This window comes from Motacilla alba, chromosome 23 (assembly GCF_015832195.1).
Source record: "Motacilla alba alba isolate MOTALB_02 chromosome 23, Motacilla_alba_V1.0_pri, whole genome shotgun sequence".
Lineage (NCBI taxonomy): Eukaryota > Metazoa > Chordata > Aves > Passeriformes > Motacillidae > Motacilla > Motacilla alba.
Window position 1 is genome coordinate 4445065 of NC_052038.1, and position 27420 is coordinate 4472484.

At 50.9% G+C, this 27420-nt stretch overlaps 1 protein-coding gene across 1 annotated transcript in view; it reads left to right on the top strand.

The window, feature by feature from the left end:
• Nucleotides 1-27420, top strand: part of CSMD2 (CUB and Sushi multiple domains 2) — a 238525-nt gene that overhangs the window by 154868 nt on the left and 56237 nt on the right. The window contains exons 14-24 of the mRNA XM_038161173.1: nucleotides 5622-5948; nucleotides 8394-8588; nucleotides 11314-11452; nucleotides 12127-12314; nucleotides 13316-13504; nucleotides 14659-14775; nucleotides 17530-17745; nucleotides 21144-21332; nucleotides 24639-24808; nucleotides 26335-26491; nucleotides 27084-27275. Of these exons, the coding sequence (XP_038017101.1) occupies nucleotides 5622-5948; nucleotides 8394-8588; nucleotides 11314-11452; nucleotides 12127-12314; nucleotides 13316-13504; nucleotides 14659-14775; nucleotides 17530-17745; nucleotides 21144-21332; nucleotides 24639-24808; nucleotides 26335-26491; nucleotides 27084-27275 (2079 nt within the window). The remainder of the gene's footprint in view (nucleotides 1-5621; nucleotides 5949-8393; nucleotides 8589-11313; nucleotides 11453-12126; nucleotides 12315-13315; nucleotides 13505-14658; nucleotides 14776-17529; nucleotides 17746-21143; nucleotides 21333-24638; nucleotides 24809-26334; nucleotides 26492-27083; nucleotides 27276-27420) is intronic.

Sequence of the window (27420 nt, forward strand, 5' to 3'; positions counted from 1 at the left end):
TGGGAATGTTTGATTGGGTTTGGGATTCATGTGGTCGTTCCCGGGAATGTTTGATTGGAACATGTTCATTTCTGGGAATGTTTGGGGTTGAGATTCATGTGGTCATTTCTGGCAATATTTGAATGGATTTGGGATAAATCTCTTCATTCCTGGGAATATTTGAATGGATTTGGGATATTCCTGGGAATGTTTGACTTGGTTTGGGATTAGTGTGGTCGTTCTGGGAATGCGTGGATGGAACATGTTCATTTCTGGAAAGGTTTGATTGGGTTTGGGATTCATGGGGTCATTTCTGGAAATGTTTGGGTTTGAGATTCATGTGGTCGTTCCTGGCAGTATTTGAATGGATTTGGGATAAATCTGTTCATTCCTGGGAATGTTTGATTGGGTTTGAGGATAAATCTGGGAAAGTTTGAATGGATTGGGAACAAACACATTCATTTCTGGCAATGTTTGGGTTTGGAATTCATGTGGTCATTTCTAGGCATGTTTGAATGGATTTGGGATAAATCTGTTCATTCCTGGGATTGTTTGACTTGGTTTGGGATTCACGTGATCATTCTTGGGAATGTTTGAGTTGGCTTGGGATTAATGGGGTCATTCCTGGGAATGTTTGAATAGAACATGTTCATTCCTGGGAATGTTTGGGTTTGGAATAAATCTGTTCATTCCTGGGAATGTTTGAGTTGGCTTGGGATTAATGGGGTCATTTCTGGGAATGTTTGAATGGAACATGCTCATTCCTGAGAATGTTTGATTTGGTTTGGGATTCATGTGGTCATTCCTGGGAGTGTTTGAATGGATTGAGGATAAACATGTTCATTTCTGGGAGTGTTTGAATGGATTGGGAGCAAATATATTCATTCCTGGCAGTGTTTGATTCCATTTGGGGATAAATCTGTTCATTTCTGGGAGTGTTTGGGTTTGGGGATAAACATGTTCATTCCTGGTTGGTTTTGAATGGATTGGGGACAAATGTGTTCATTCCTGGGAATGTGTGAGTGGATTTGGGATAAATGTCTTCATTCCTGGGTTTGTTCTTTAACACATGTTCATTCCTAAGAATATTTGAATGGATTGGGAACAAACGTGTTCATGGATTGGGGTAAATGTATTTATTGCTGGGTATATTTTAATGGATTTGGGATAAATGTGTTCATTAATATCCCAGTTATTCCTGCCAAAAAAAACCTGCCACAGGGAAGTGGTGGCTGCCCAAAAGTGTCCCCCCTGCCCCTGAGGGACAGTCCCGTCCCAGCAGGAGCTGGATGCAGCACTTGGCAGAGGAGGGAGGAGCACAGGAGAGGTGAACAGCAGCACCACGAGGCTTTTTTTGGGGCCAAAAAAAATGGTCCCAATCTTCCACCATCTTGTGGCCACTGCAAAAATTCCCAAGGGACACTGCTGGGAGAGGAAGAGCTCTGTTGGAAATCGTGGGAACTCGGGAGAGGAAGGTGCAGAAGCCTTGGAGCACGTCCCAGGAGCAGATGGCTGCAGGATCCCTGGCAGGAGCAGCCCAGCCCTGTCCCAGTGGGGATCAGCAGCTCCCAGTAAGTTTTAAACAACTTCAGCTCCCTCCCAAAGCCAATCCCTGCTCCTGCTGGAGTGGGTGGCAGTGAAACCTGCTCTCCTCTGCGCATCTATTTTAAATTCAGTGATATTTTCCTCAAGATTTGGTTCTCAAACCTTCCTGGTTTTCATTCTTCTCCTCACACCTGCAGTCCCACCCCCGGACTGAGCTGAGTTTTGTTGCTCTGAAATAACAAAACCCTCCCAGTTAATTTTGCTCCAAACTCCTTCCCTCGCCTCCCACTTGCCCTGTGGTGCCACAGGGTTTTCAGGAGGAAAAGGCACCATGAGATGCAGATTTTGATTTTTTTTTCCCCCCTTGGAATAACAGATACAGAAAGAGGAAAATACAAAATGTGAAGCACTTTGCTGCCCAGCTGGAGCAGTGCCCTGAGCTTCCAGCACTGTCCTGCTTTCCCAGTCCATCACCAAGTTCTGCCTAGAGGAGGCATTTTTTGGAAAAAAAGGAAATGCAAGGCAGAAAATCCACTCCTGTCTCCCAGCTCTTTCCCAAGAGGTCTGTGGGAGCAGGATCTAAAAACTGAAAGTCGGGAATTTTGCGTTGTTTCCATGGAAACTGCAGTTATTCCAGGGATTCCTTGCTTGGTTTTCAGCTCCTGACCCCGCTGCCTTTCCTGCTGCCATGGTGTGACCTCTCCTTGGGATCAGCCCCGGGATCAGTCCTGGATTGTCCTGCAGGATGAGCAGGGATGGAGTGTCTGGAGCCAGGAACAGGAGAAGGGAGGTGGTCTGGGAGGAGGTGGGACCTGGGGAAGGAAGAGAAGAGAAGAGAAGAGAAGAGAAGAGAAGAGAAGAGAAGAGAAGAGAAGAGAAGAGAAGAGAAGAGAAGAGAAGAGAAGAGAAGAGAAGAGAAGAGAAGAGAAGAGAAGAGAAGAGAAGAGAAGAGAAGAGAAGAGAAGAGAAGAGAGAAGAGCTGCAGGAACTTCTCCTGCTGAAGAACTCCTGCCTGATCCATGTTCACATCCATGTTCATATCCATGTCCCTCTCCCAGTAAAAGAACCAAGGAGCTGCTCCTTCATTGTTTCACTGCTCTAAACCAAGGCAGGATCCTGGTGGTGTTTGTGATAACTTGAACAAATCCCTGTGCTGGTTCATCCATGCCATGGTCTCGCTGCTCTGTGTCTGCTGTGATTTATTCTGGATTTAATAAAGGGATTTTTCTCATTGCCTTTGCAGTAATTGGTCAGCAATAAGGATTATTGACAAATGTAGCAATTATTGACAAATAAAAAAAAAATCATTGACACAGTCAGCTTTGTAAACAGGCCCCTGTGCTGTGCACATAATGAAATGGCCTCTGTTGGCATTTAACAAGGGTAATAAATATTAATTGCAGCCAGGGCTGCTCCCAGCCCGTGCTGCTGATGGACAGCTGCAGGCAGCAGGGCTGGCCTCTGTCATGTTGGGAGTGACTCCTGCTGCTCAGGGCTCTTTGGGATGCTCCAGCAGCACCAGACAGGTGCAGCTGGGCTGTCTCCATCATCTTCCTCCTGACAGCCTGGCCCTGCCTGTGACACGTTGTTGAACAGCTGCTGGTTTGTCACAGTGTCCAGCTCCAGGGAGGCTGACGTGGATCAGAGCTGAAACCTCCTTCCAAGTGAGGGAAAACCTCCTTCCACGATGAAGAAAAATCTTCCACAGAGAAGGAAAACTTCCTTCCACAGAGAGGAAAAATCTCCTTCCACTGCGAGGAGAAACCTCCTTCCATAGTGAGGAAAAACCTCCTCTGCTTCAAAAGATGAAGAAAATCATCATCTCCCAGACTCCATGGTCTTGTGCATGGACCTTGTGGCTTCCTGGGCTGGATGTTCCCCCCTGGGATGAGATTCCAGCTCCCTCTCCATCAAGGAGAGCTTTTTCCTGGCCACAGCTTGGCCCAGTGGCCTTGGTCCTCCAGCTCCAACTCGCTTTTCTCCTCACTGATCTTATGGAAAATCAAAATCCTCATTTACTTCCCTGCAGTGGAGACTCTTGGAGGGTTTTTTTTTTATCAGCTCCTCTTTAATCTGTCACTTTGTTTTATCTGGCAAAGGTTAATTTTATATTCTTCCCTCGCTCTGCTCCTCTCCCCTTTGTCAGCAAGTCCTTTGTTGTTTTATTTTCTGAACTGGCGACTGCACCTCTCTCTTGCTGGGCTGCTGGAGGTCCTGGCTGAATGCTAATTCACCCCTTTGGATTTAAAAATTTAGAGGAGACACCTCATCCCTGCTGCTGAGACATTTCCCTGGGTGCGAATGAATTTATTTTCAATTTTCCCGAGGCAGATTACACCGTGCTTATGCTGACAGAATTATTTGACAGCATCCCCTGATATTTCAGCGTCTGGTAGAGAGAGAGAGAGAGAGAGAGCCCCCCAATAAAATCCTGAGGATGTTTTGCAGTTTGTTTTCTCTTTAATCTGCTCTCTTTGTGGCTGAGAGCAGGGAATGGATTGTGCGGCTCCGTGGCCTTGATAACGTCACGGGAACGTCCGAATTATTTGATCCCAGCCCATTAAGTGGTGAGGGGAGACAGAGGGAAAATAACAGAGGGAGGCAGAGCAGTGATCCAAATAATTGTCTAAATGCCAACCCCAAGCCAAGCTCATCCTCTGTGCCAGGAATTAGGGAGATGGATGTTCCCAATAATGGGTTTTACCAAGGGTGGCGGTGGGGAAAAAGGATGAGCAAAGCATCCATACATAAAATATCCCAGAGTTTGGGCAGGTAGCACTTCAAAAGCAGCCTTGCCTTCCCAAATTAATGGGCCTCGGCAGCTGCAGCCTGGGATGGATTGAACCCCTGGAGAGCTGGAGGGTTTTTCATGCGTGCTCTTCCTCTCAGCTTAGTTTTAAGCCTGGTTTTAATTATTTCCGTGGCAATGGCAGCCAGGTTGGGTGCCTCTTTTTGGGAACCAGCAGAAGTCAGGGATTTATTTGTGGTGGGAAGAGCTTCCCCTCCGCCAGGGCTGCAGATTCCTCTGGATTGTCCCAAACCCCAGCATTTGGGAATGTTCTTGGGCTGTTCCACCTCTCCCAGTGCTCAGCCAGGTGTAAACGACTTCCCAAGGACATAGACAAAGCCAATTAACTCCCAGCTCCTTCTCCAATTAACTCCCAGCTCCTTCTCCAAGCACTCCATTTGTTGCTGTGTCCCACAAATATTCCCTGTGGGACAGACGTGGCGAGGATGGAAGGAGTTTGATGAATGCAGAGGGGGAAGAATGAGCTCAGCAGATGGAAAGGGCGGATTTTATTGTAAGCAAGCCCCGAGGAGTCTGCAGCACCCTGGGGATGGATGTGTCACCTGCGGGTGACAGAGCTGAGCCAGGGACAGCAGCAGGGGAGGCTGGAGCAGTGCCCAGAGTGGCTGAGCTGGTGTCTTGCTCCAGGTTCTGTGGGATGTGCTGGGATGTGGCCACAGCAAAAAAAAAAAAGTTGAGGTAAAACCTGGCTGGTTCCCTGCTGGTTTTATTTTGCACCAGCTCAAGTCACCCACTGGATTATTGGGAGGTTTCCTGAGGAGAGAATTCACCTGGAAAATGCCAGATCCCACCTAAGAGGCATTTTCTTCCTGCTGCTAAATAAACCTGGAACGGACTGGAAAATGGCAAATCCACCCAAGGTCCTTTTCTTATCCCAGTAATAAAAGATTCTGATTTAGTGGTGACCAAAATATTTGGATTTAGTGGTGACCAAAAGGTTCTGATTCAGTGGGGACCAAAATATTCTGATTTACTGATGACTACTTTGGTTCTGATGGCCAAAAGCTTCCCTGCTGCTCCTGTGAGGGAGGGGATTGAAGAACGAATGGAAGGGAACTAATGGAAGATCCAGGGTGGTGTTTTCCCCTCCCGGTTTTTGATGCACGTGAAATGCTGATATTTACATGATGACAGAATTTCTGTCAGTGGGCTCTGGCAGCCTGGAAGTCACATTTTCCCCTGAACAGAGCCCTCCTGAGGCAGCCTCAGAGCAGGGATTGGGAATGTCCCAGCGAGGGGGATGAGGGCAGGGACAGCCGTGGGGACTGATGCCACTTTCCCTTTGCAGTTTCCTGCTTTTTCAACTTCACCAGCCCGTCGGGGATCGTGCTGTCCCCCAACTACCCCGAGGAGTACGGGAGCAGCCTGCACTGCGTGTGGCTCATCATTGCCAACCCCGAGAGCAGGATCCACCTGGCCTTCAACGACTTCGACGTGGAGCCCCAGTTCGACTTCCTGGCCGTCAAGGACGGCGGCACGGCCGAGTCGCCCGTGCTGGGCACCTTCTCAGGGAGCCACATCCCCTCCTCGCTGACCAGCAGTGGCCACGTGGCCAGGCTGGAGTTCCAGACTGACCACTCCATGGAGAAGAGAGGCTTCAACATCACCTTCACCAGTGAGTGTGTGTTGTATTTGCAGGCGCCCCCGCGGTGGGGAGGAATGATGCATCTGATTCCATCTTATCAGAAGGATAATTTATTACTTTAAAATACTATATTATATTAAAGAATATTAAACTAAACTATACTAAAGAATACAGAAAAGATACTTAATGCTAAAAAAATAATAATGAAAACTCGTGATTCTTTCTGGAGTCCTGACACAGCTTGGCCCTGATGAGTCAAAGAGTGAAAACAACTCCCAGCAGATCCAATGGAACAATCACCTGTGGGTAAACAATCTCCAAACACATTCCAAAGCAGCAAAACACAGGAGAAGCAAATGAGATCAGAATTGTTTTCATTTTTCTCTGAGGCTTCTCAGCGTCCCAGGAGAAAAATCCTGGGTGAAGGGATTTTTCAGGAAAGTGAATGCCACAAGTGTGGTGCCTTTTTGGGGCTACTCAAAAATCAGAGGCTGGAGACAAAGTTAAGGGAATAAAAAGCACCTATGTTTATTGAAGGACTTTCAGGGACATTTAGAACAGACAAAGCCTCCCAGGGGCTACTCCCAAAATAAATGACGGGTCATAGATTTTCCCACTTTTATAAGTTTGGTCCATTTGCATTTTGGGGGTTCATCTTCCAATTACAGCTCCAGCTAATGACCCCAAGTTTGCTCCCCCCCCAGCTCACTTTGTTTCCATCTCTGGGCCCTGAGGCAGTGAGGTGTCCTTGATTGCCAGGCCTGGAGAGGAATTGTTGTGTCTGCCCAAACTGGGCAAGCAGCAGCTCTCACTGTGTGTGGAGTTTGGAGTTACACACTAAAGAACTGCAGGATTACAAATATATAAAATATAAAAGCTCAAATCCTAAGGCATCAAGTGCCCCCGCCCTTCCTTCAACTCTAAATTCGTGTTGGAGACTGCAGAGATGGATCTTGCTAAAGCTGCTGGAGTTCCAAAGTAAACCTGAAAATTGAGGATTAATTCGGATTTGCAGTTGGGTGATGGAGGATTGGTGGCACGTTTAGAGCTGGTGGCACAGATTCTTTCTGGCTGTGAAGTTGAAGGCTCCCTCTCAGAGCCTCCTTTCTGCTCAGGGAGCTGAGGTGATGCTCTGGGAGCAGCTCAGGAAGAACTGTTGGGTCTGGGATGGTCCCTGTGTCCCTCAGTCAGTGCCACCCTCGTTTGGGAGGCAAACAGACAGCCAGAAACGCAAAACTTTGGAGAAAAAGGCAAATGTAGCCCTGCTTTGTGTTAGAAAGCCTTGAAATTTCCAGAGAGAGATTTCGGCTCTGTGTTAAGTCCACTCCTCAAATCCACACGGTAATTTTAGCTTCATATTGTTCTGTAATTTTCCAAAGAGCCTTTTTAGACCTCTTCAGCAGAGCTGAGCTTTGTTAGGCTGGCCTTTGTTGGCACGGATAAATTAATGGCCTTTCCAGCCCTGATTGCAGAGCCTTTATTTAAAGAGAAATCAAAAAAATAAATAAAATCAGAGGCCTTAAGGAAGCCAAAGTCCAGCAGGCTGAGGGCTCCTCAGAGGAGGGGGTTTGGGTGAGGGGGTGACACCTCAGGGACGCTGCTGCTGCCTCTCTCTTTTCCCTGCTGGGAGCTGTCCCTTGCATGGGGACATTTTTCCAGGACGTTTTTCATGTTTTTCAGTGCTGGGGTTGACTCAGGAATGAGTTAATTCGTTCTGACTGCTTCGAGCTCTGCACTGAGCCTTTCCCAGACAGCCCGAGGCCCTTCCCTTCAGTCTGGGGGAGGGATGGGGGAGCTCAGGGCTCACATCCAGCCTCTTTCCCCTCCAGCCCTGTGGAGACCAGGAGATGGAGAGGGCAGAGATGCTCTGGGAGCCATCCAGAGCTCAGCTGGCTTTGCTCAGGTGCATTAAAGACACTGAAACCTTAGGTGTGGGATTAACCTGGAGCCTTTAATCCTTGCTAGGCTGCTCCTCTCCAAGCACGAGGAGATGTAGGACATAATTATGCACTTAATGAGGAATTAAGGCCTAATTGCCAAATGTTTGGCTGGTGTAACTTAAACTGCTGGAGAATGTCTTAAAACTGAGCCAGGTGTCACTGCAATCCCACGAGGACTTGGTGCCGCCTGGGAAGGTGATTCCTGTGTGTGCTTTGTTTTCTCCCAGCAGGGCTGTGAATGGAGCTGAAAGGGAGTCGGTTTAGGTGGGATTTTGGGAAGGAATTGTTCTCTGTGAGGGTGCAACATCCTCATTTTGGGGACAGGGTGAGAGGCACAAAAAGTTGCTGATTCTCCTGTTTTCTCTTTCCCTCCTCTCCTCCTCTTCCTCCTGTCACTGGGAAGGGGAAAAATTCAATTTGAGGATGCGACGTCCTCGTTTTGGAGGCAGGTTGTGGGGGGGACAAAAAGGTGCTGATTCTCCTCTTTTCCTCTTTCCCTCCTCTTCCTCCTCCTCCTCCCCTCTCCTCCTGGCAGCGTTCCGGCACAACGAGTGCCCGGACCCCGGCGTGCCGGTGAACGGGAAGCGCTTTGGGGACAGCCTGCAGCTGGGCAGCTCCGTGTCCTTCCTGTGTGACGAGGGCTTCATCCGCACCCACGGCGCCGAGACCGTCACCTGCGTGCTGCAGGAGGGCAACGTGGTGTGGGACAACGCCGTGCTGCGCTGCGAAGGTCAGCCCCAGCCTCCTGCCTGCTGGGCGCGGGCTCCTGGCGTGCTCTGGGGTGGGAGGGGTGTTAAAGATCCCATCTCACCTCTTCCCGTGGGTAGGGACACTTCTGCTGTCCCAGCTTGGCCTTGGCGCCAACCTTGGGCACTTCCAGGGGTCCCGGGACGGCCACAGCTGCTCTGGGAATTCCATCCCAGCTCCTCCCCACCCTCACAGCCAAGAATCCCTTCGCAATATCCCTAAATCTCCCCATTCCCAGTTCAAAGCCATTCCCCGTGTCCTGTCCCTCCATCCCTTGTCCCCAGTCCCTCTCCAGCTCTCCTGGAGCCCCTTTAGGCACTGGGAGGAGCTGTGACGTCTCCTTGGAGCTTCTCTTCTCCTGGTGAATGTTCCCAGCCTGGTGGGAGAGAGATTCTCTTCTTCTCCTCCTCCTCCTCTTCTTTTTCTCCTCTTCTGCTTCTTCTCCTCCTCTTCTTCTGTTGCTTCTCCTCTTCTTCTTGTTCTCCTCCTCTTCCTCCTCTTCTCCTCCTCCTCTTTGTCTCTTTCTCTTCTCCTTCTTCTCTTCCTCTTCTTCCTCCTCCTCTTCCTGCTCTTCCTCTCTTCCTTCTCTTCCTCTCTTCCTCCTCGTCATCTTCTCCTCCTTCTCCTCCTCTTCTTCCTCTTTTTCCTCTTCTCCTCCTCTACCTCTCCTCCTCTCCTTTTCTTCCTCTTCTCCAGGTGAACATTCCTTCAGGGACAGAGATTTTTTTGGGGAATTTTGCAGCCTTTTGGGGTCCAGGATTAGGGTTCTGCCTGTCAGGGTCTCACTCTCACATTCCACAGTGTCAAGCCACCACCTTCCCAGATTTTCCACGCCTCTGGAAGGAGGAGTTTGCTGGGGAGGAAGTTTCAGTTAAAATATTCCTGAGCTCTGTTTATTTTCCAGTTTTTCTGGTGTGGAATGAACGCTGGGGAGTACTTTTATTGTATTCATTTGATGATCAGTTCTTGTTACAACAGGTGTTTTTCTAATAACATTAATAATAAAAGGTTCTGGTTTGGTGATGCCTCAAAGCTTCCCTGCTGCTCCTGTGAGGGAGGGAATGAAACAAAAAGGAATGGAAGATCCAGGGTGATGTTTTCCCATCCTGGTTTTTGATCCGTGTGAAATATCTGATAGTTATGTAATGACAGAAGTTCTGTCAATGGGCTCTGGCAGCTGAGAGACACAAATTCTGCATTTCCATCTCCTGGCCACAACAGCCAACCCTGCCATGGGGGGAGCTGGGCTGAATTAAAGGCTTTAATTCAGATTTCAAAGCTTTTTTAGGACTTTCAAGCCTCTCCTCTGGAAAAGAGAAGTGAAGAAGGAGCTCATTAGGACTGAAAATCTTCCTGTGCCCTGTGTTCTCAGGGAAGTGATGCTCTGCTCTGGTATTTGCAGCAGTTTGAATAACAAGTGCTGAGCTCTTGAGAAACAGCCCTGGAATATTGAGAAATAATTTCAGTAATTGGCCCTGCATTGCCTGAGCAGCAGGAATTGCACAATCCTGGCCATTGTCTTTGGGACTGAAGGAAGGAATCAATTGTCTTCAACAGCTTTTATAGAATAAAAAGCTGGACTTCTTGTATTCTTACATAATTTTGCTCCTGTCAAAATGTAGGTTTAATTCAGGGCTCCTGTTACTTTCAAAGCACAAGCCTTGAAATTTACATATTTTTAAGTATGGAAGGGAGATATTCATTAAATAATACACTTCTAATCAACTTTTATATTTGATAACCTTCTGCCTTCTCCTCCTGATCACTCTGGCGATTTCTTTGACTCACCCTTCAGTCTGGACATTATAATTACCCTTTTTAAGCAAGGAGAAAAGCCCAGAGATCTAAAGTCCTGCTCAGCACTTGAAAAAAATTAATGGGAATGAAGGAGACAGAGAAAAGGGTGGAAATCCTGACAGGAGACCATGCAGCTTTGGGGCAGAAAGGAAAAATAATTGCTTTGGAGCCAGCTGAGATCAAATGACTTTCATCTGCCACCCTTCGGAGCAGCAGGGGAGCTTTGGGGCTGGGGCTGGCACATTTTGGGGTGGCACAGGGGCATGGTGACATTCCTGGGTCACTCCTTGGAGGACAAAACCTGGCAGTTCCTGGGGGCTGTGGGTTTTTTGTGCCTCTGGGCTCTCAGACCCGGTGTCCTTTTCCCAGAAAATGCGAGAAAGTGCCTGCAGCTCCTGCTGGTGGCACTGGGGACCACGGGGTGGAATTAATGCCCTGCTCTGGTGATGTCCCTGGTGGCAGCAAAGCCATGACTCAATTAGCAGGGCTGGGAGAGATTTTTCTGGCACCTGAAATGCCAAGCGACCTTGCAGTTTCCTCTGCTTTTATATCCAATCATTATTTTACACCCTGTCCCCTCCGAGCAGGGCCCAAGGTCAGCCCTGCTGGCTCCCAGGGGGACAGTGTCTGCACTTGGAGCTGAAAAGGCAATTTCTGAGCAGTTCATGTTGGTTTTCCATCTGGCTCTGGTGATTTTTAACTCGTGGGGGGACAGAAATGCAGGGAAGGCGTTTCAAGGGTGGGGACATCTCACGGTGCTGCAGCTCTGTGACATTTTTCACCCCAGTTTTCAAGATGTGGCACTCTGGGATGTGGTTTAGTGGTGGCATTGGCAGTGTTGGGCTGGATGAGCCTGAAGGTCTTTTCCAGCCTGGATAACTGTGTGATTTGTGTCCTTCTTGTGTCCCCAGCACCCTGTGGGGGCCACCTGACATCACCCAGTGGAACCATCCTGTCCCCAGGCTGGCCTGGCTTCTACAAGGACTCGCTGAGCTGTGCCTGGGTCATCGAGGCCCAGCCTGGCTACCCCATCAAGATCACCTTTGACAGGTGCTCACCACCACGGGCAGCCCCCAAATTCCCTGGCTTTGGGTGCTTTTGGTGATTCCAAGGTGCAGCCAAGAGAGGGGAGTGAGCTGCTCCACGTCGTGTCTGCCTCTGAGCTTCTCCCCTCTCCCCTTTTTAGCTTATGAGCTCCTGGCAGGGAGTTAAAACTCGCCCAGCACTGGGGGGAATGGTTGTGTCTGAACCACTCCTGCTCGTTTTCAGGGGTGTTTTAGATGCTTTTTTGGGGGCTGAGCTGCCACATAGTCCTGAATTTTTTTGGCTTTCCGGGATTTCCTGGCCCTGGGGCTGGCTTGGGAGGGCTTGTTCAGGGATGTAGATGGATGTAGATCCAGATATCCTGAAAAATCAGCTGCTCCTTGGATTCCTGGCAGTGCCAGGAGTGCCCCAGAGAGCAAAGAGGGGCTGCCACTGCCACCACTGCTGTGACATTTGGGGCTCCATGGCTCTTCCAGCCGTTTCATTTGCTGGCTCAGCACCTGGGGGGCCAGCAGGTGAAGAGGGGAAGGATCACAAAAAAACCCCAAACACATGTGAGGTGCCCCCAGTGAGACACTCGGGCAGATGAAAGGACCCACCCCTGCCCCCCTGGTGCTTCCAGGAGGGAATGAGGAGAAGGGAGCAGTGCTGGGGTTTCATTTTCCTCCTGTCCCTTCCAGGTTCAAGACAGAGGTGAACTATGACACCCTGGAGGTGAGGGACGGCCGCTCCTACTCCTCTCCCCTGATTGGGGTCTATGATGGCACCCAGGTGCCCCAGTTCCTGATCAGCACCAGCAACCACCTCTACCTCCTGTTCACCACGGACAAGAGCCACTCCGACGTCGGCTTCCAGATCCGATACGAAAGTAAGGGCCCCTTCTTCATGCAATTCCCTGCAATTCCCTGCAATTCCCGGTCTCCAGCAGCACCACAGCCTCCTCAGGGCACCCTGGGTTTGTTTTCCCCATGCCAGGCAGCTCACACTGCTCAAGGAGTGGGCATGGGAAGCTGCAGCCAGTGGAGGAGCAATTCCTGCTTTTCCTGGCATCCCAGACTGGTTTGGCTTGGAAGGAAACTTAAAACCCAAAGGCAGGGACAGCTCCCACTATCCCAGGGTGCTCCAAGCTGACCTTGGGCACTTCTAGGGATGGGGCAGCCACAGCTTCTCTGGGAATGCCCTTCCAGCCCCTCCCCACCCTCACAGAGGGATATTCCTTCCCAATATCCCACCCAAATCTCCCCTTTTCCAATCTGAAGCCATTCCCCCTCTGGTTGGTTGTAGAAGCTTTTCATTTTTATTTTATCATCTGCAGAATAGTCTTGATGTTAGGAGGCAGAGCTGAGCTCACAGAATCAGAATATCCAGAGCTGGGTCCCACAGGGATGGTGGAGTCCAACTGCTGGCCCTGCACAGGACAGGCCCAAGAATCCCAGACCAGTTCCTCTCTTCATTTCCTCTTCTCACTTTGGGGAATTCTCTCTCCATTTCCTTCTCTTACTTTGAGGATTTCCCTCTCTCTCTCCTTTTGCTTTGGGGATTTTCCGCTCTCCATCTTTCAACTTTTGGCATTTCCCTCTCTCCATTTCCTCCTCTCACCTTGAGGATTTCCCTCTCTCCATCCCCTCATTTCAGGGATTTCCCTCTCTCCATCCTCTCACTTTTGGAATGTTCCTCTCTCCCTTTCCTCCTCTCACTTTGAGGTTTTCCCTCTCTCCATCCCCTCCCTTGAGGAATTCCCTCTCTCCCTTCCACCCTCTGACTTTGAGGACAACCAGCACAGTTTGGGGTGATCCCATGGGTGTGCTGAGCTGCCCCTGGTCTCCTCAGTGCCCAGCTGAGGGCTGTCACCCTGCTCTTTGTGCCCAGCTGTGAAGCTGCAGTCTGACCACTGCCTGGACCCGGGCATCCCGGTGAACGGGCAGCGCCACGGCAACGATTTCTACGTGGGAGCCCTGGTGACATTCAGCTGTGACCCTGGCTACACCCTGAGTGACACTGAGGCCCTGGAGTGCGAGCCCAACTTCCAGTGGAGCCGGCCCCTGCCCAGCTGTGAGGGTGAGGAAAGCTGTGTTTCAGCATCTGCAGGATGTTCTGGATGTTAGGAGGTGTGGTTGTGTTCCAGGGTCCCCAGGACGAGGGAAGAGATGAGGATCTTGACTCCGTGAAGTCTGATTTGTTATTATTTTATGACATTACATTATGTTAAAATGCTGTACTAAAAAGAATAGAGAGAAAGGATCCATCAGAAAGCTGGAAAGGAATGAAAGGAATGAGTAATAAAAACCCGTGACTCTCAGAGTCTGACACAGCTGGACCATGACTGGTTATTGAGTAGAAACAACTCACATGGACCAGTGGAAGATGCACCTGTTGGTGAACCATCTCCAGGCCACGTTCCACAGCCATCAGATAGTTATTGTTTGCATTTCTTTTCTGAGGCCTCTCAGGAGAAAAAATCCTGGCGAAAGGATTTATAAAATATCATGGTGACAAGGAGGCAGAGCCGAGCTCCCAGGCTCGGAATATCCAGAGGTGGATCCCACAGGAGTGGTGGTTCCAGCTGCTGGAAACCCTCCCCATGCAGACCCACTGCCAAAGCAGCAGCTGGAAAGCTCCCAGTGGCATTTAATCCGTGGGGTTTGTTGGATTTTGGTGGGTCTGTCCATGCATTTTGTTGGATTTTGACCAACAAAACCCAGTTTGGGTTGATCGGATTTGGGTCGATCGGTCTCTTTTGTTGGAGGTTGTTTAGCCTGGAGAAAAGGAGACTCAGAGGTGACCTTGTCACTCTCCTCAGCCTCCTGAAGGGTGGCTGTGCTGAGCTGGGCTCGGTCTCTTTCTCCGGGCAACAACAGAACAAGAGGACACGGTCTCCAGCTGCACCAAGGGAGATCCAGGCTGGAATTAAGGAGGAAGTTTTTCACACAAAGAGTGGGCAAACCCTGGAATCATCTGCCCGGGGAGGTGGTGGAGTCACCATCCCTGGATGTGTTTAAAACCAGCCTGGATGTGGCCCTGGGTGCCATGATCTGGTTGAGGTGTTAGAACATGGCTTGGACTCGATGATCTTAAAGGTCTCTTCCATCCTAGGAATTCTGGGATTCTGTGATTTTCCTGGGTTGGGTTTTGGTTTTACTTTTTCCTCCCAGCTTGTGAAAGATTCTGGATTATTAAACTCTTTCTCTCCTTTTTATTTTTGGTGTTTTTAGCTCTCTGTGGGGGCTACATCCGTGGCTCCAGTGGCACCATCCTCTCCCCGGGCTTCCCTGATTTTTATCCCAACAACTTGAACTGCACGTGGACGATAGAAACATCCCATGGGAAAGGTGAGGAGAGGACTGAGGCAGTGGGAGAGAAACTTTTCCCTGTGGGAACCAAGGGAGTTCCTCTCAGGAATGATGATTCCATTGTCCCTGGACAAGATCCAAAGGGTTTTGATGTCACCTCTTCATCCTTTTAAAGGGAAAATTCTTATCAAGCAGAGCCTGTGCTTTGTGTTATCTCCTGTTCCAGACCTTTCTGGCCCCATCCTGAAAGTCAGGATGTGCATGCAGATATCCTGAAACCATTTCCTGTCACAGAGAGAGGGATCTGCCCCTCCTGAGGGATTTGTGGAGGTGTTCAGCTCCTCCCCCCTCCAAGGGTTTTTGGGAATATCTCCCACATGGCCACCACACGAGTCCTGGAATTGCCCCAGCTGCTCCAACAATTCTTTTCCTGTGACACTTTATGGACTCCCGGGCTGTGCAAGTGGAGTTTAAAAGCAGCTTAATTTTAAAGGTATTTAAATGCCTAAAGAGAGCCCATTATTTTTAATCTCACTGCTTCAAAGTGATTTCTTTCCCCTCTAATTTGTTTTGCTGTTTCTTCTGCAGAGAATGGGGGGAGAAAAAAAAAAAGCCCAGTCTTGTGTTTGCAGAGATGTTTTGTGCCACAGTAAATTGCAGACCAGAGCAAAGGTTTAATTGGTCACAAATCCTTTAAAATGAGTTTATAATTAGCCCTTTTTGCTACAGTTCCACAACCCTTCAGTGCTGGAGGAGCCTCGTGCCCTCTGCTTGGAGTTTTTACTTTAAAAAACTTGGAATTTGGGCATGTTCTCCAGGATAACTGAATTATTCTTGTGCTGATTCCAGAGGGGTGATGTTATTTCTGTTCCTTAGGCTGGGTTTGCTAAAGCTGAGGGTTTAAATTTGCTGTCGGGGGAGAATAAAGTCATTTTGCATTCCCCACATCCCTGTTTTCAGGTCAGATCTATTTCTGGTTTGTGTTTCTGGTAGAAATAACAAACAATTTGGAAACTCTTGGAAGTTTCCTGCTTTTGTGGAATTTTGCAGGGGGGAAAGAGTGAGAATAAAAAATGTTCTCCACAGAATGAATATAAAGAAGGAATTATCAAGGTCAGTCCTAAGCTTTGGGTCATAAAAATCCTTGTGAGACACTGAAGGCATAAAGGTTGGGATGATCCCACAATTCCTTCATTCCCACTCCCATGGGAAAAGCTCCAGCCTCTCTGACCTTCACTTCTAGGAAGGGAAGAGCTCCATGTGAGCAGCAAACCTCCAGGAAGAACTTGGAGAGGGCCAGGGATAAATAAATAGAATATTCAGCTGGAGTTTGGTGCTGTGGGGTTGGATATTGGATCTCCAGAGCTTTCCCTCTTCTCCAGAAATTGACAGAGAATGGGCAGCAAGGAGGAGAATCTTCCTCTGGCCTTTCTTTGCAGGTTTCCTGCTGTTTCTTTGGGATGCTATATTTTGGGAATGGTGGCATGCAGAGCCAGCCCTTGGGGTGGGAATTATTTGGTTAAATGAAATAACCTGGTCAAACCAAGCAGGGATCCCTCCCAAAGCCCAGATTCCATCCTTGGGTTTCCTGGAGGAGTCTGTGTCTCTCCAGAGGGGTTCTGAGCAGGGTAAATCCCAATCCCACACGAGCAGGGGCTCGGGAGCCTGCCCTGAGCTGGGAGATCAGGATGGAAAAATCCATCTAAATGCAAAAAGGCTTTTTATTGCTTGGCATCTCCTTGCCTTGTTAAGTCGGTGTGACAATGCTGTGACAGAGTTCCTGAGCTCAGATCCTGCCTGCCTCTGCTCTCACTGCCATTTTTTGTTGAATTTTTCTTTTTTTTTTTTTTAATTTTATTTTCAAGCTGGAATTATTTTCCAGAGAATGAGTGTTTCTAATGGCGTTTGAATTCCAGCATGAAAAATCACCTCGCTGGAGGCTCCTGCAGGAGCCTGAAGTGCTTCCCATTGTGTGTCTGGAGGTGTGAAGGGGACTTTAAGTAATCCATTACTCCTCTCTGGCTCATTTACAATTGCAGCAAGGTCACAGCCTTCTCCCAAAATGTTTCAAATCGTTCAAATTGAATTTGGGAGGAAGAGGCAAAATAGTTTGGCTGTGTTTGGCTAGCATTTCCATGGCTGGAGCTGTTGTGGGGTTTATTTTGGGTGAGAAAAGGTGAATAGAAGTAGAGTTTAGGGGAAGGTGTCCCTTCCCATGGTAGGGGGATGGAATAAAACAATTTTTAAGGTCGTTTCCACCCAAATCATTCCATGATTCTCTGATTCAGCCCATCATGGGAAGGTCCTTGAGCTGCACCACTGACACATTTCTGGAAAAGCTTCCCTGACCTTGAGGCTGGGTTTAAATCCTGTTTTTCCAGGCAGGAATTCCTTCTGGAACACGCTTGTTTTTGAGCCCTCCCAGCTCCAGCCTTGCTGCTCTTGCTCTCCATTTAAAAGTCACTTCTAGAATAAAAGGCTCCCCTGGGCAGCTCCCTCAGCTGCTGCTCTGTCCCTGGAGGAAGTTTGTGTCATCCCTGACACGGGCACAGGAATCCAACATTTCCAGAGCCTGTCCCTGCTCTGGGCCTGCTCCCACACCCCAGGTTTAGGGGTTTCATTGATTTCATTTCCACCAGAACAAAATCCATGATTTCAGTGTGATTTTCCCCCTGCCCTGGGTGGGAAGCAGGAAGGGAAGCAGGAAGGGAAGCAAGAAGGGAAGCATTCCCCAGCTGGGCACTGGGAATGCTGGGGGATAACTCCACCTCTGGTTTTCCCCTCCCTCTGCAGGTGTGTTCTTCACCTTCCACACGTTCCACCTGGAGAATGGCCACGACTACCTGCTGATCACAGAGAACTCCAGCTTTGCCCAGCCCCTGAAGCAGCTGACGGGCTCGCGGCTGCCGGCCCCGCTCAGCGCCGGGCTCTTCGGGAACTTCTCGGCCCAGATCCGCTTCATCTCCGACTTCTCCATGTCCTACGAGGGCTTCAACATCACCTTCTCAGGTGACAACAGCTGCCCAAAGCCTTCCTTCTGTCCCTCCCTTCCGTCTTCCCCTTCTTTCCCTCCCCTCCTCCCGTCTTTGCTTTCCTCCCTTCTTTCCTTTTCCTCCCTTCCTTCTGTCCCTTCCTTTCTTTCCCTCCCCTCTTTCCCCTCTTTCCCGTCTTTCCCCTCCTTCCCCTCCCACTTTTCTGTGAATGATTTGGGTTTGGAGGGACCTTAAAGCTCATCCAGGCCCACCCCTGCCCGATCTTCCACTATCCCAGCTTGCCCCAGCACTTGGACACTTCCCGGGATGGGCCACCCCTTCTCTGGGGTGCCAGGGCCTCTCCACCCTCCCAGGAGAATAATTTTCCTTTGATTTGGGTCACTCCTTTTGTCACCCAGTAAATTATCCCAGTACTAAACATTGGTGTGCCCCAAGAAATTTTCCCAATGTGTCCCGAGAAATTTTCCCAATGTGCCCCAAGAAATATCCCCAATGTGTCCCAAGAAATATCCCCCTTGCAGCCCCCATACAGCCAGGGGGAACAATTAATTCTGTCTGTTCTGGATAACAGGAATGGACCCACTGGATTTAAACCCCTGTCCAGTGTTGCTGTCTGCCTCCTCACCCTCCCCTTCCCTGGACAGTTCCAGCTCAGGATTTTTGGGGAATGCTGTCCCTGTTTCCCCAAACACCTTCTCTGTTTTGAGAGCAGAATCTCTGCAGCAGGCCCAGCGTTTCCAGCTCAGGGACAGACAGATAGGATCCTTTGGAAGCAGCATGGAGCAATCTGGATTGCTTGGATCAGGAGCAGGGCAGGGCTGTGTCCCCTTGTCCCTCTGCTCCCTCCTTCTGCCTCTGGCTCCTTGCTCCACCTGGATGCTCCTGCAGTGCCCCTCCTGAGCCTGCAGCCTGTCCCGGGTGTGCCTCTGCCATGGAGCCAGCCTGGCACAGCTGGGAATGTTCTCCTGGAGAGGAGAAGGCTCCAGGGAGAGCTCAGAGCCCTTCCAGGGCCTGAAGGGGCTCCAGGAGAGCTGGAGAGGGACTGGGGACAAGGATGGGGACAGGACACAGGGAAGGCTTCAAACTGGGAAAGAGGAAAATGGGGTGGGATATTGGGGAGGAATTCCTGGCTGTGAGGGTGGGGAGGGACTGAAATGGATTTCCCCCTGGATCCCTGGCCAGGCTGGACAGGGCTTGGAGCAGCCTGGGACAGTGGGAGCTGTCCCTGCCATGGCAGGGGTGGCCCTGGATGATTCTTAAGGTCCCTTCCATGATTTTATCATGGAAATCCATTTTAATCATGGAAAACCATTCCATTATTTTAACCTGGCATATCCCAGGCTGGGTTTCCATGATCCCACTGGCACTTCCAGAGAACTGGAAAATGCGTTTTCCCTGCCTGGGCTGGCTCAGTTGCTCTGCTGTGGTACCAGATGGGAGCCCCCTCCTGCTGCACCCAGCAGGGCTCTGAGGGATCCACATTTTCCTGGCTCCAGGAGTCAGGAGGAGGCTGAGGGAAACGATTCCTGCCCAGAGAAGTTCCAGCAATCCCATGCTGAGCTGTGCTCGCTCAACCATCACGGTGATGGTGGCTTTGAGTGGCTGTGGTGATCCAAAATGCAGATTTTTCAAAGGAAATCCTGATTTTCAGCAGCTGTCGGTCAGAAGGAGTGTGAGGACTTGGAGAGGGACCCAAAAAAAGGACATGTGGCACTGCAGGGCAGCTCATGGCACTGGGACAGCCTCTGGTTGAAGGGTGGGAGGTGTTTGTGACCTCTGGGCTGGATCCTCCAAATGCTCCCATTCCAGGGAATGTCAATCTTTGCTGCCTGAGTGCCCCAGAAGCCATTCCCTACAACAATCAGTGAAGGACAGGAGCTTTATTGCTGTTCTTGCCTCTGTCCCTGTGTCCTTCCCAGTCTTGAGCTGCCACTTCAGCACCCAGGGAAGGAGAGAAATTCCCATTTTTCCTGTGGAGCTTGGTCTGGCACCCTCCCTGACGGGCAGAGCTGTTGCCATAGATGCAGCTGAAACCTGGTTCCCAGTGCCTTTGTTCCTGGCCTCTGAAGTCAGGGATTTGCATGTGGAAACCAGTCAGAAAATTTCCAATTAACTCCCATTTTGATGAGGGGAAAATGGCTTTTTGCCTTTCAAAAGCTCGCCTCTAATTATAACTCTCATTTTCAGTGTATTTCAAGGTTTCTTTCCTATCTTGAAAAGCAAAAACGGGAGTCAGTTCTATTTTTAGCTTCCTTTACATATATATATATGTCAACATACAGGCTTTGGGCTTGGAGATTTTGCCAAAAACACTCTCAAAAGAGTTTTCCTTCAGGCTGGTCTGGAGTCAGAGATGTGAGTTTGGCTGTTGGCCAAAATCCTACGTGACCTTTCTTGGAGCAGCAGCTTCAGTGCCCTCCTGCATTCCCTGAGCAGGATCATCCATTTCCAGGATTAGAGATGGAGAGGCAGCAGAAATCCCACCCAGATCAATCCGTCCTCACTGGGCTGCAGCAGAGGGACAGTGACAAATCCCCAGCCCCACCCGTGTCACTGTGACAGGAACTGGGACCTGTTGCCTTTGGAGGTGGTTGGGATGCAGGTGCTGGTGGGGAGTTGTGGGTGGAGGGGGAAATTGGAATCCTCATGGATTCACTGCAGCTGGATCAAAGCTCAGAGCTCCCTTGGATCCTTGTGTCCTCTCCAGGGAGGACAGAACCCCTGAGTTTTAGGTTGGGGTGAAATCCAGGTGGGTTTTTATGGCTTAGAATCCTCCTGGATTCACTGCAGCTGGATCAAAGCTCCTTTGGATCCTCGTGTCCTCTCCAGGGAGGGCAGAACTCCTGAGCTGTAGGTAGGGGTGAAATCCCACCTGGGTTTTCATGGCTCAGACAGGATTCCACCCTCATGGATTCTCTGCAGCTGGATCAAGGCTTGGAGCTCCCTTGGACCCTGGTGTCATTTACAGGGAGCACAGAAGCCCTGAGTTTTAGGTTAGAGTGAAGTCCAGGTGGGTTTTTATGGCTCAAACAGGATTCCGTCCTCATTTTTCCATCCTCCCTGGAAAATGCAGCTGGATCAAAGCTTAGAGCTCCCTTGGATCCTTGTGTCCTCTCCATGGAGGACAGAACCCCTGAGTTTTAGGTTGGGGTGAAATCCAGGCGGGTTTTCATGGCTCAAAGAGGATTCCGTCCTCATGGATTCACTTCAGGTAGATCAAAGCTCAGAGCTCCCTTGGATCCTCATGTTCTCTCCAGGGAGGACAGAATCCTTGAGCTGTAGGTGGGGGTTTTTATGGCTTAGAATCCTCATGGATTCACTGCAGCTGGATCAAAGCTCCCTTGGATCCTCGTGTCCTCTCGGTGGAGGCCAGAACCCATTTGCCATCCCATAAACCCCATTTATCCCCTCCAGAATACGACTTGGAGCCGTGTGACGAGCCAGAAGTGCCGGCCTACAGCATCAGGAAGGGGCTGCAGTTCGGGGTGGGGGACGTGCTGACCTTCTCGTGCTTCCCGGGCTACCGGCTGGAGGGCGCGGCGCGGATCACCTGCCTGGGCGGGAGACGGCGTGTGTGGAGTTCGCCTCTGCCAAGGTGTGTTGGTAGGTGGTCATGTGCTTTCATTTTGCTTGGCTGGTCCCGCTGTGCTGCACTGTTGAGGTGGGCAGGGATGGATGGGAGCATCCCCGGGATGGAGGGGTGACGTCCCCTGGGTGGGTGACATCCACCAGGATGGATGGGAGCACCCCTGGTTTGGGTGACGTCCCCTGGGATGGAGGGGTGATGTCCCCTGGATGGGTGACATCCACCAGGATGGATGGGAGCACCCCTGGGATGGGTGACATTCCCTGGGATGGAGGGGTGACATCCCCTGGGATGGCTGGGAGCACCTCTGGGATGGGTGACATCCTCCAAGATGGATGGGAGCACCCCTGGGATGGAGGGGTGACATCCCCTGGATGGGTGACATCCACCAGGATGGATGGGAGCACCCCTGGGATGGGTGACATCCCCCGGGATGGAGGGGTGGCATCCCCCAGGATGGGTGACATCCCCCAGGATGGATGGGAGCACCCCTGGTTTGGGTGACGTCCCCTGGGATGGGTGACCTCCTCCAAGATGGATGGGTGACATACCCTGGGATGGATGGGAGCACGCCTGGGATGGAGGGGTGACATCCCCTGGATGGGTGACATACCCTGGGATGGATGGGAGCACCCCTGGGAGGGGTGACATCCCCTGGAATGGAGGGGTGAAGTCCCCTGGGATGGGTGGCATCCCCTGGGATGGGTGACATCTTCCAAGGTGGATGGGAGCACCCCTGGGATGGAGGGGTGACATCCTCTGGGATGGGTGACATCCCTGGAATGGACGGGTGGCATCCCTTGGGGTAGTTGGGAGCACCCCTAGGATGGGTGACATCCCTGGGATGGGATCAATCCAGAGCATCCTGGGATGGATGGGTGACATCCCCCAGGATGGCTGGGGGCACTCCTGGGATGGATGACATCCCTGGGATGGCTGGGAGCACCCCTGGGATGGGTGACATCCCCCAGGATGGGACCAATCCAGAGCAGGGATGGGGGAGATGCTCCAGGCCTTGGGAAAAAGATGGCACACCTTTTTTTTGGTGTCGAATTTCAATAGGAAATCGTTCCCAGCTCTGCTCACCCAGAGCCTGAGGGATTCCTCCAGATCAGCCAGGGCAGGGCTCTCACCTGGTGGCCAGACCTGCTCAGGAGAGTGTCCTGAGCTCTGGGTGACCCTTGAGGGCCACTGCAGGGCTAAAGCTCCCCAGCAGAGCCAGCTGCTGCCTCCTCCCAGCCTGTGCTGCTGAATTTCCCAGCTCTGCTGAGCTCTGGGGCCCCATGCTGCTGGGACAGGCAGGAATAACAATCAGGCTGCAGATAAAGCTCATCAGGGGAATGAAAATAAAATAAAAAAATCATTTCCAGAGCTTTGAACTCCAGCCTCAGACAGCAGCACTAAGTGGACGCCCTGGCTGCTGTTCCTGGCTCAGAATTAACAGCTTGGGTTTATCATAACAGGGCAAACTCAGGGCTGATGGCACAGAGCTCTGTGGCAGGGTGACAGCTCTGTCACAATGTCCCCGCTGCCTGCTCAGATCTGCCTGGATAGGGATGGAAAAGGGAGGCTGACTCATTAAGATCACAGGAGATTTAATTGCTTTTCCAGACACTCTGTATTCAGATCCTGTCCTAGAGATGGTCTGGGGAGAACTCAGAGTGGTTTTTGGTCCTTTGTCCAAGCCCTCTGGCCAGGACAGCTCCCTGAGATGTCCCCAGCATTGTCCCTGGGGAATCTGTGCCAAAATCCAGCTTTTCATCCATGGCAAGAGCAGAGGACAAAGTCACCTCCAAAGAGCCTCCTCTGGGTGCATCTGCTGCTGCCTCCTTCCTTAACCCTTCCCTGGAGGAGCAGCAGAGCCAGGAGCTGCCCTGGCATGGTTCCCTCAGCTCCAGGAGCTCCCCTGGCATGGTTCCCTCAGCTCCAGGAGCTGCCCTGGGATGGTTCCCTCAGCTCCAGGAGCTCCTCTGGCATGGTTCCCTCACCTGGGATGGTTCCTTCAGCTCCAGGAGCTGCCCTGGCATGGTTCCCTCAGCTCCAGGAGCTGCCCTGGGATGATTGCCTCACCTGGCATGGTTCCCTCAGCTCCAGGAGCTCCCCTGGCATGGTTCTCTCAGCACCTGGCATGGTTTCCTCAGCTCCAGGAGCTGCCCTGGCATGGTTCCCTCAGCTCCAGGAGCTGCCCTGGGATGGTTCCCTCACCTGGCATGGTTCCCTCAGCTCCAGGAGCTGCCCTGGGATGGTTTCCTCAGCTCCAGGAGCTGCCCTGGGATGGTTCCCTCAGCTCCAGGAGCTGCCCTAGGATGATTCCCTCCCCTGGGATGGTTCCCTCAGCTCCAGGAGCTGTGGGGACTCAGGGACATTAGATTGACCCCAAAAACTACTCGGGGGGGACTGTCCCCAGCCCTGCCTGCTCAGCCCCAGAGGAGCAGGCAGCCAGTGTTTGACAGCAGAAAATCTTGCAGGGTAAACAGGCTGGGAAAACAGTGAGTCACGGCTCACTCGTGTGGGAGCTCGGCAGGAGGAACAGAAAATCCTCAGCGTGGGGTTGTTCTGAGGCAGAGCCACACAAATTTATACAGATTCATACAGATTTGTATCCATTTCCCGCAGATCTCCTGCAGATCCACTCAGATTTCACAGAGATTCACACAGGTTTCTATTTACACAGATTCCACACAAATTCCCCACAGATCCCCCCAAATTCCCACAGATTTCCCACAGATCCACACAGATTTCACAGAGATTCACACAAATTTATATTTACACAGATTCCACACAAATTCCCCACAGATCCCCCCAAATTCCCACAGATTTCCCACAGATCCACACAGAATTCGCAGAGATTCACACAAATTTATATTTACACAGATTCCACACAAATTCCCCACAGATCCCCCCAAATTCCCTGCAAATTCCCACAGATTTCCCACAGATCCACACAGAATTCGCAGAGATTCACACAGATTTATATTTACACAGGTTCCCCCCCAGATTTACATTTACACAGATTCTGAAGGAGGAGAGAAGCCTGGCTAGAAAAATGTGATGGAAAAGGGGACAGTCTGCAGGTTGTAGTGAACAACAACAGGTTGTAGTGAGCAACATCAGGTTGTAGTGAACAACAACAGGTTGTAGTGAGCAACATCAGGTTGTAGTGAGCAACAACAGGTTGTAGTGAATACCAGCAGGGAGAAGCCCTTTCCTTGCTGCTGCAGGAAGGGCTGAGCAGCTGTGGCCTTCAGAGGAGTCTCCTGCATGTGTGGTGTGGCCAGAACATGCGTGGGGTCACTGAAATGTGCCTTTGTGTCTCGGTGCAGCTGAGTGTGGCTCGTCTGTGACGGGAACCCAGGGTGTGCTGCTGTCCCCCAACTACCCCCTGAACTACAACAACAACCACGAGTGCATCTACTCCATCCAGAGCCAGCCTGGGAAGGGTATCCAGCTGAAAGCCAGGACCTTCGAGCTGGAGGCAGGAGATGTCCTCAAGGTAATTCTGGCTCAGGCAGTGGAGCTGCTCAGGAGAGCAACGTCTGTAAATGCTCTAAAATTTTGATGGGATTCGGTGGGAGTGACCTCTGTGTCATCCCAGTGCCATGGAGTGATTGCCATGGCAGTTTGGAAGACCAAATTTCCCCCAGACCAGCTAAGCTTCAGCTCTCACCTGTGGGATTGCCCAGGAAAACCTCCTCAGCCATCACAAGGGTGAGGGTTTGAGCATTGTTTTAGTGCTTTGAAAAATCAAGGCCGGTTTGTCCCAAAAAAGGGCTGATTGAAATGCAGAACTCCAGACTCTTTTGAGATTATTCAGGCGCCAGGACTCTGTGGAGAAGGAGACAAATCCAGGCTGAGTTTTTTATTAACTAAAGGAATGGTTCTGAAGGAGGCATTAATATTGCAAGGATGTGCTGAGCCATCTTCCCAGGAATGCCTCTGTCCTCATTGAAGTGTCACACTCCAGGAGAGGTGTAATCCACGTTTCCAGCTCACAAATGACTGGAAAAGGAGAAAGATTTCCTGTTAATGCAAGGAATGTACTCCTTGTCAGAGGAATTACATCCTCTCAGCAGGTTTGTCATCAGCTGCTCATCTGAGGAAAGTTTCTATCGATCTCCGCTGGTGAGGAGCTGCTCTTGGTCCTTACAAAAGGAAGAAAAAAAACCCATTTGTGTTTTTCTTAAATCACAGTGAATTCAAGGCTCATCTCTGAGTCAGTCTGGGGGGAAGAACGTGGGTTTTTTCAGTAGCTGCTCCTTGGGAAACAGAGTTGAGGAGATGCAGCACTGTATGCAGAGTAAATCAGGGCTGAGGAGGAGGGTGCAGATCCTCCAGGGTGTAAATCCTGCTCCTCAGGTGGGCAGCACTGTGGAGTTTCATCACGTCAGACTTTTAGCTGAGATCCCTGGATCTCAGCTCACATTGCCTGAAGGATTTGTCCCTCTTTGCACTCGTGGATCCAGGGACCAATCCTGGATCACCTGTGGAACAAATCCTAAAAGGTTAGAGTTAGTTTTCCTGCCTGATGCTGGAATTCAGATTAGGGTTGGTTGTTTCCTTCTCTTTTCCCTCCAATACCCAGGATCAACTCAGTGCCAGGAGCAAGTTCATTGATTTGAGGTGACCCCAAATCAGGGCATTTATCAGGAGCTGCTGGCTCTTCCCAGGAAGCTGTTCCACCAAAAAAAAAGCCAAAGGACAGCCCAGGGTGTTGCTGTGAGCAGAGCGGGGACAAGGTGGGATAAATTCCTCATGATTTCTCTATTCTAGAGCTCAGTGAAACTGCAGAGAAGTCCTGGAATGGTTTGGGTGGGAAGGGACCTTAAGGATCATCCAGTGCCACCCCTGCCATGGCAGGGACACCTTCCACTGTCCCAGGTTGCTCCAAGCCCTGTCCAGCCTGCCCTTGGACACTTCCAGGGATCCAAGGGCAGCCAGAGCCTCTCTGGGCAGTGAAGTTTTGATCCCTGGAGCAGCACAGGAATGGCTTTTCCAGGCTGGATTTCTTGTTCCCCCCAGGTCTACGATGGCACCAACAGCTCTGCCCGGCTGCTGGGCACCTTCAGCCACTCGGAGCTGCTGGGCACCAGCATCAACAGCACCTCCAGCTCCATGTGGCTGGAGTTCATCACCGACACTGCCAACACCAGCAAAGGCTTCGAGCTGCAGTTCTCCAGTGAGTTTCAATCCCATGTGTGCTGGCAGTCCCACAGGTCAAGGTGTATTTTTGTGGTTTTGTGTTGCACGTGAGCAAAGAGTCCTTTCTGTGGTGATCTTGTACCCAAAGTGGAGTTGGAGTGTGGGAGAGCACGAAATCCCAGGATGACTGAGGGTGGAAAAGCCCCCCAAGCCCATCCAGTCCAAGCTGTGCCTGACCCCCACCTTGTCACTGAGTGCCACATGCAGCCATTCCTTGGACACCTCCAGGGATGGGCACTCCAAACCTCCCTGGGCACTTCCAAGGCCTCACCATGCAGAAATTCCTTCTGGTGTCCAACCTGACCCTTCCTTGGCACAGCTCAAGGCTGTTTCCTCTTCTCCTGTCCCTGTTCCCTGGGATATGATCAAACCTTTCCTGTCGAGGCTGTAGCAGTCCAGAAATCCTGATCAAAACTCCAACATTAATTAAAACCCCACAAATTTCCAACATGTCCCCTTTTGGTCCCCAGCACATGATTGTCAGAAGAAAACACCACCATGGCTTTGTGTGAAACCCTCCTGGCTGTGAAATTCCCAGTGCCAACAGCTGCCCTTCCTCCTTGCTGCAGGTTTTGAGCTCATCAAGTGCGAGGACCCCGGCGTCCCCCAGTTTGGGTACAAGGTGCACGACGAGGGACACTTCGCTGGCAGCTCAGTGTCCTTCAGCTGTGACCCTGGCTACACCCTGAGAGGCACCAGGGTGCTGGTGTGCCTGACTGGGGAGAGGAGAGCCTGGGACCAGCCCCTGCCAACCTGTGTGGGTGAGACACCTCCTCTTCCTCTTCCTCTTCCTCTTCCTCTTCCTCTTCCTCTTCCTCTTCCTCTTCCTCTTCCTCTTCCTGCAGCACCTCCAGGGAGAGATTTCCTTGGATACCCCACCCTGACCATTTTTTATCCCTGCTTTGC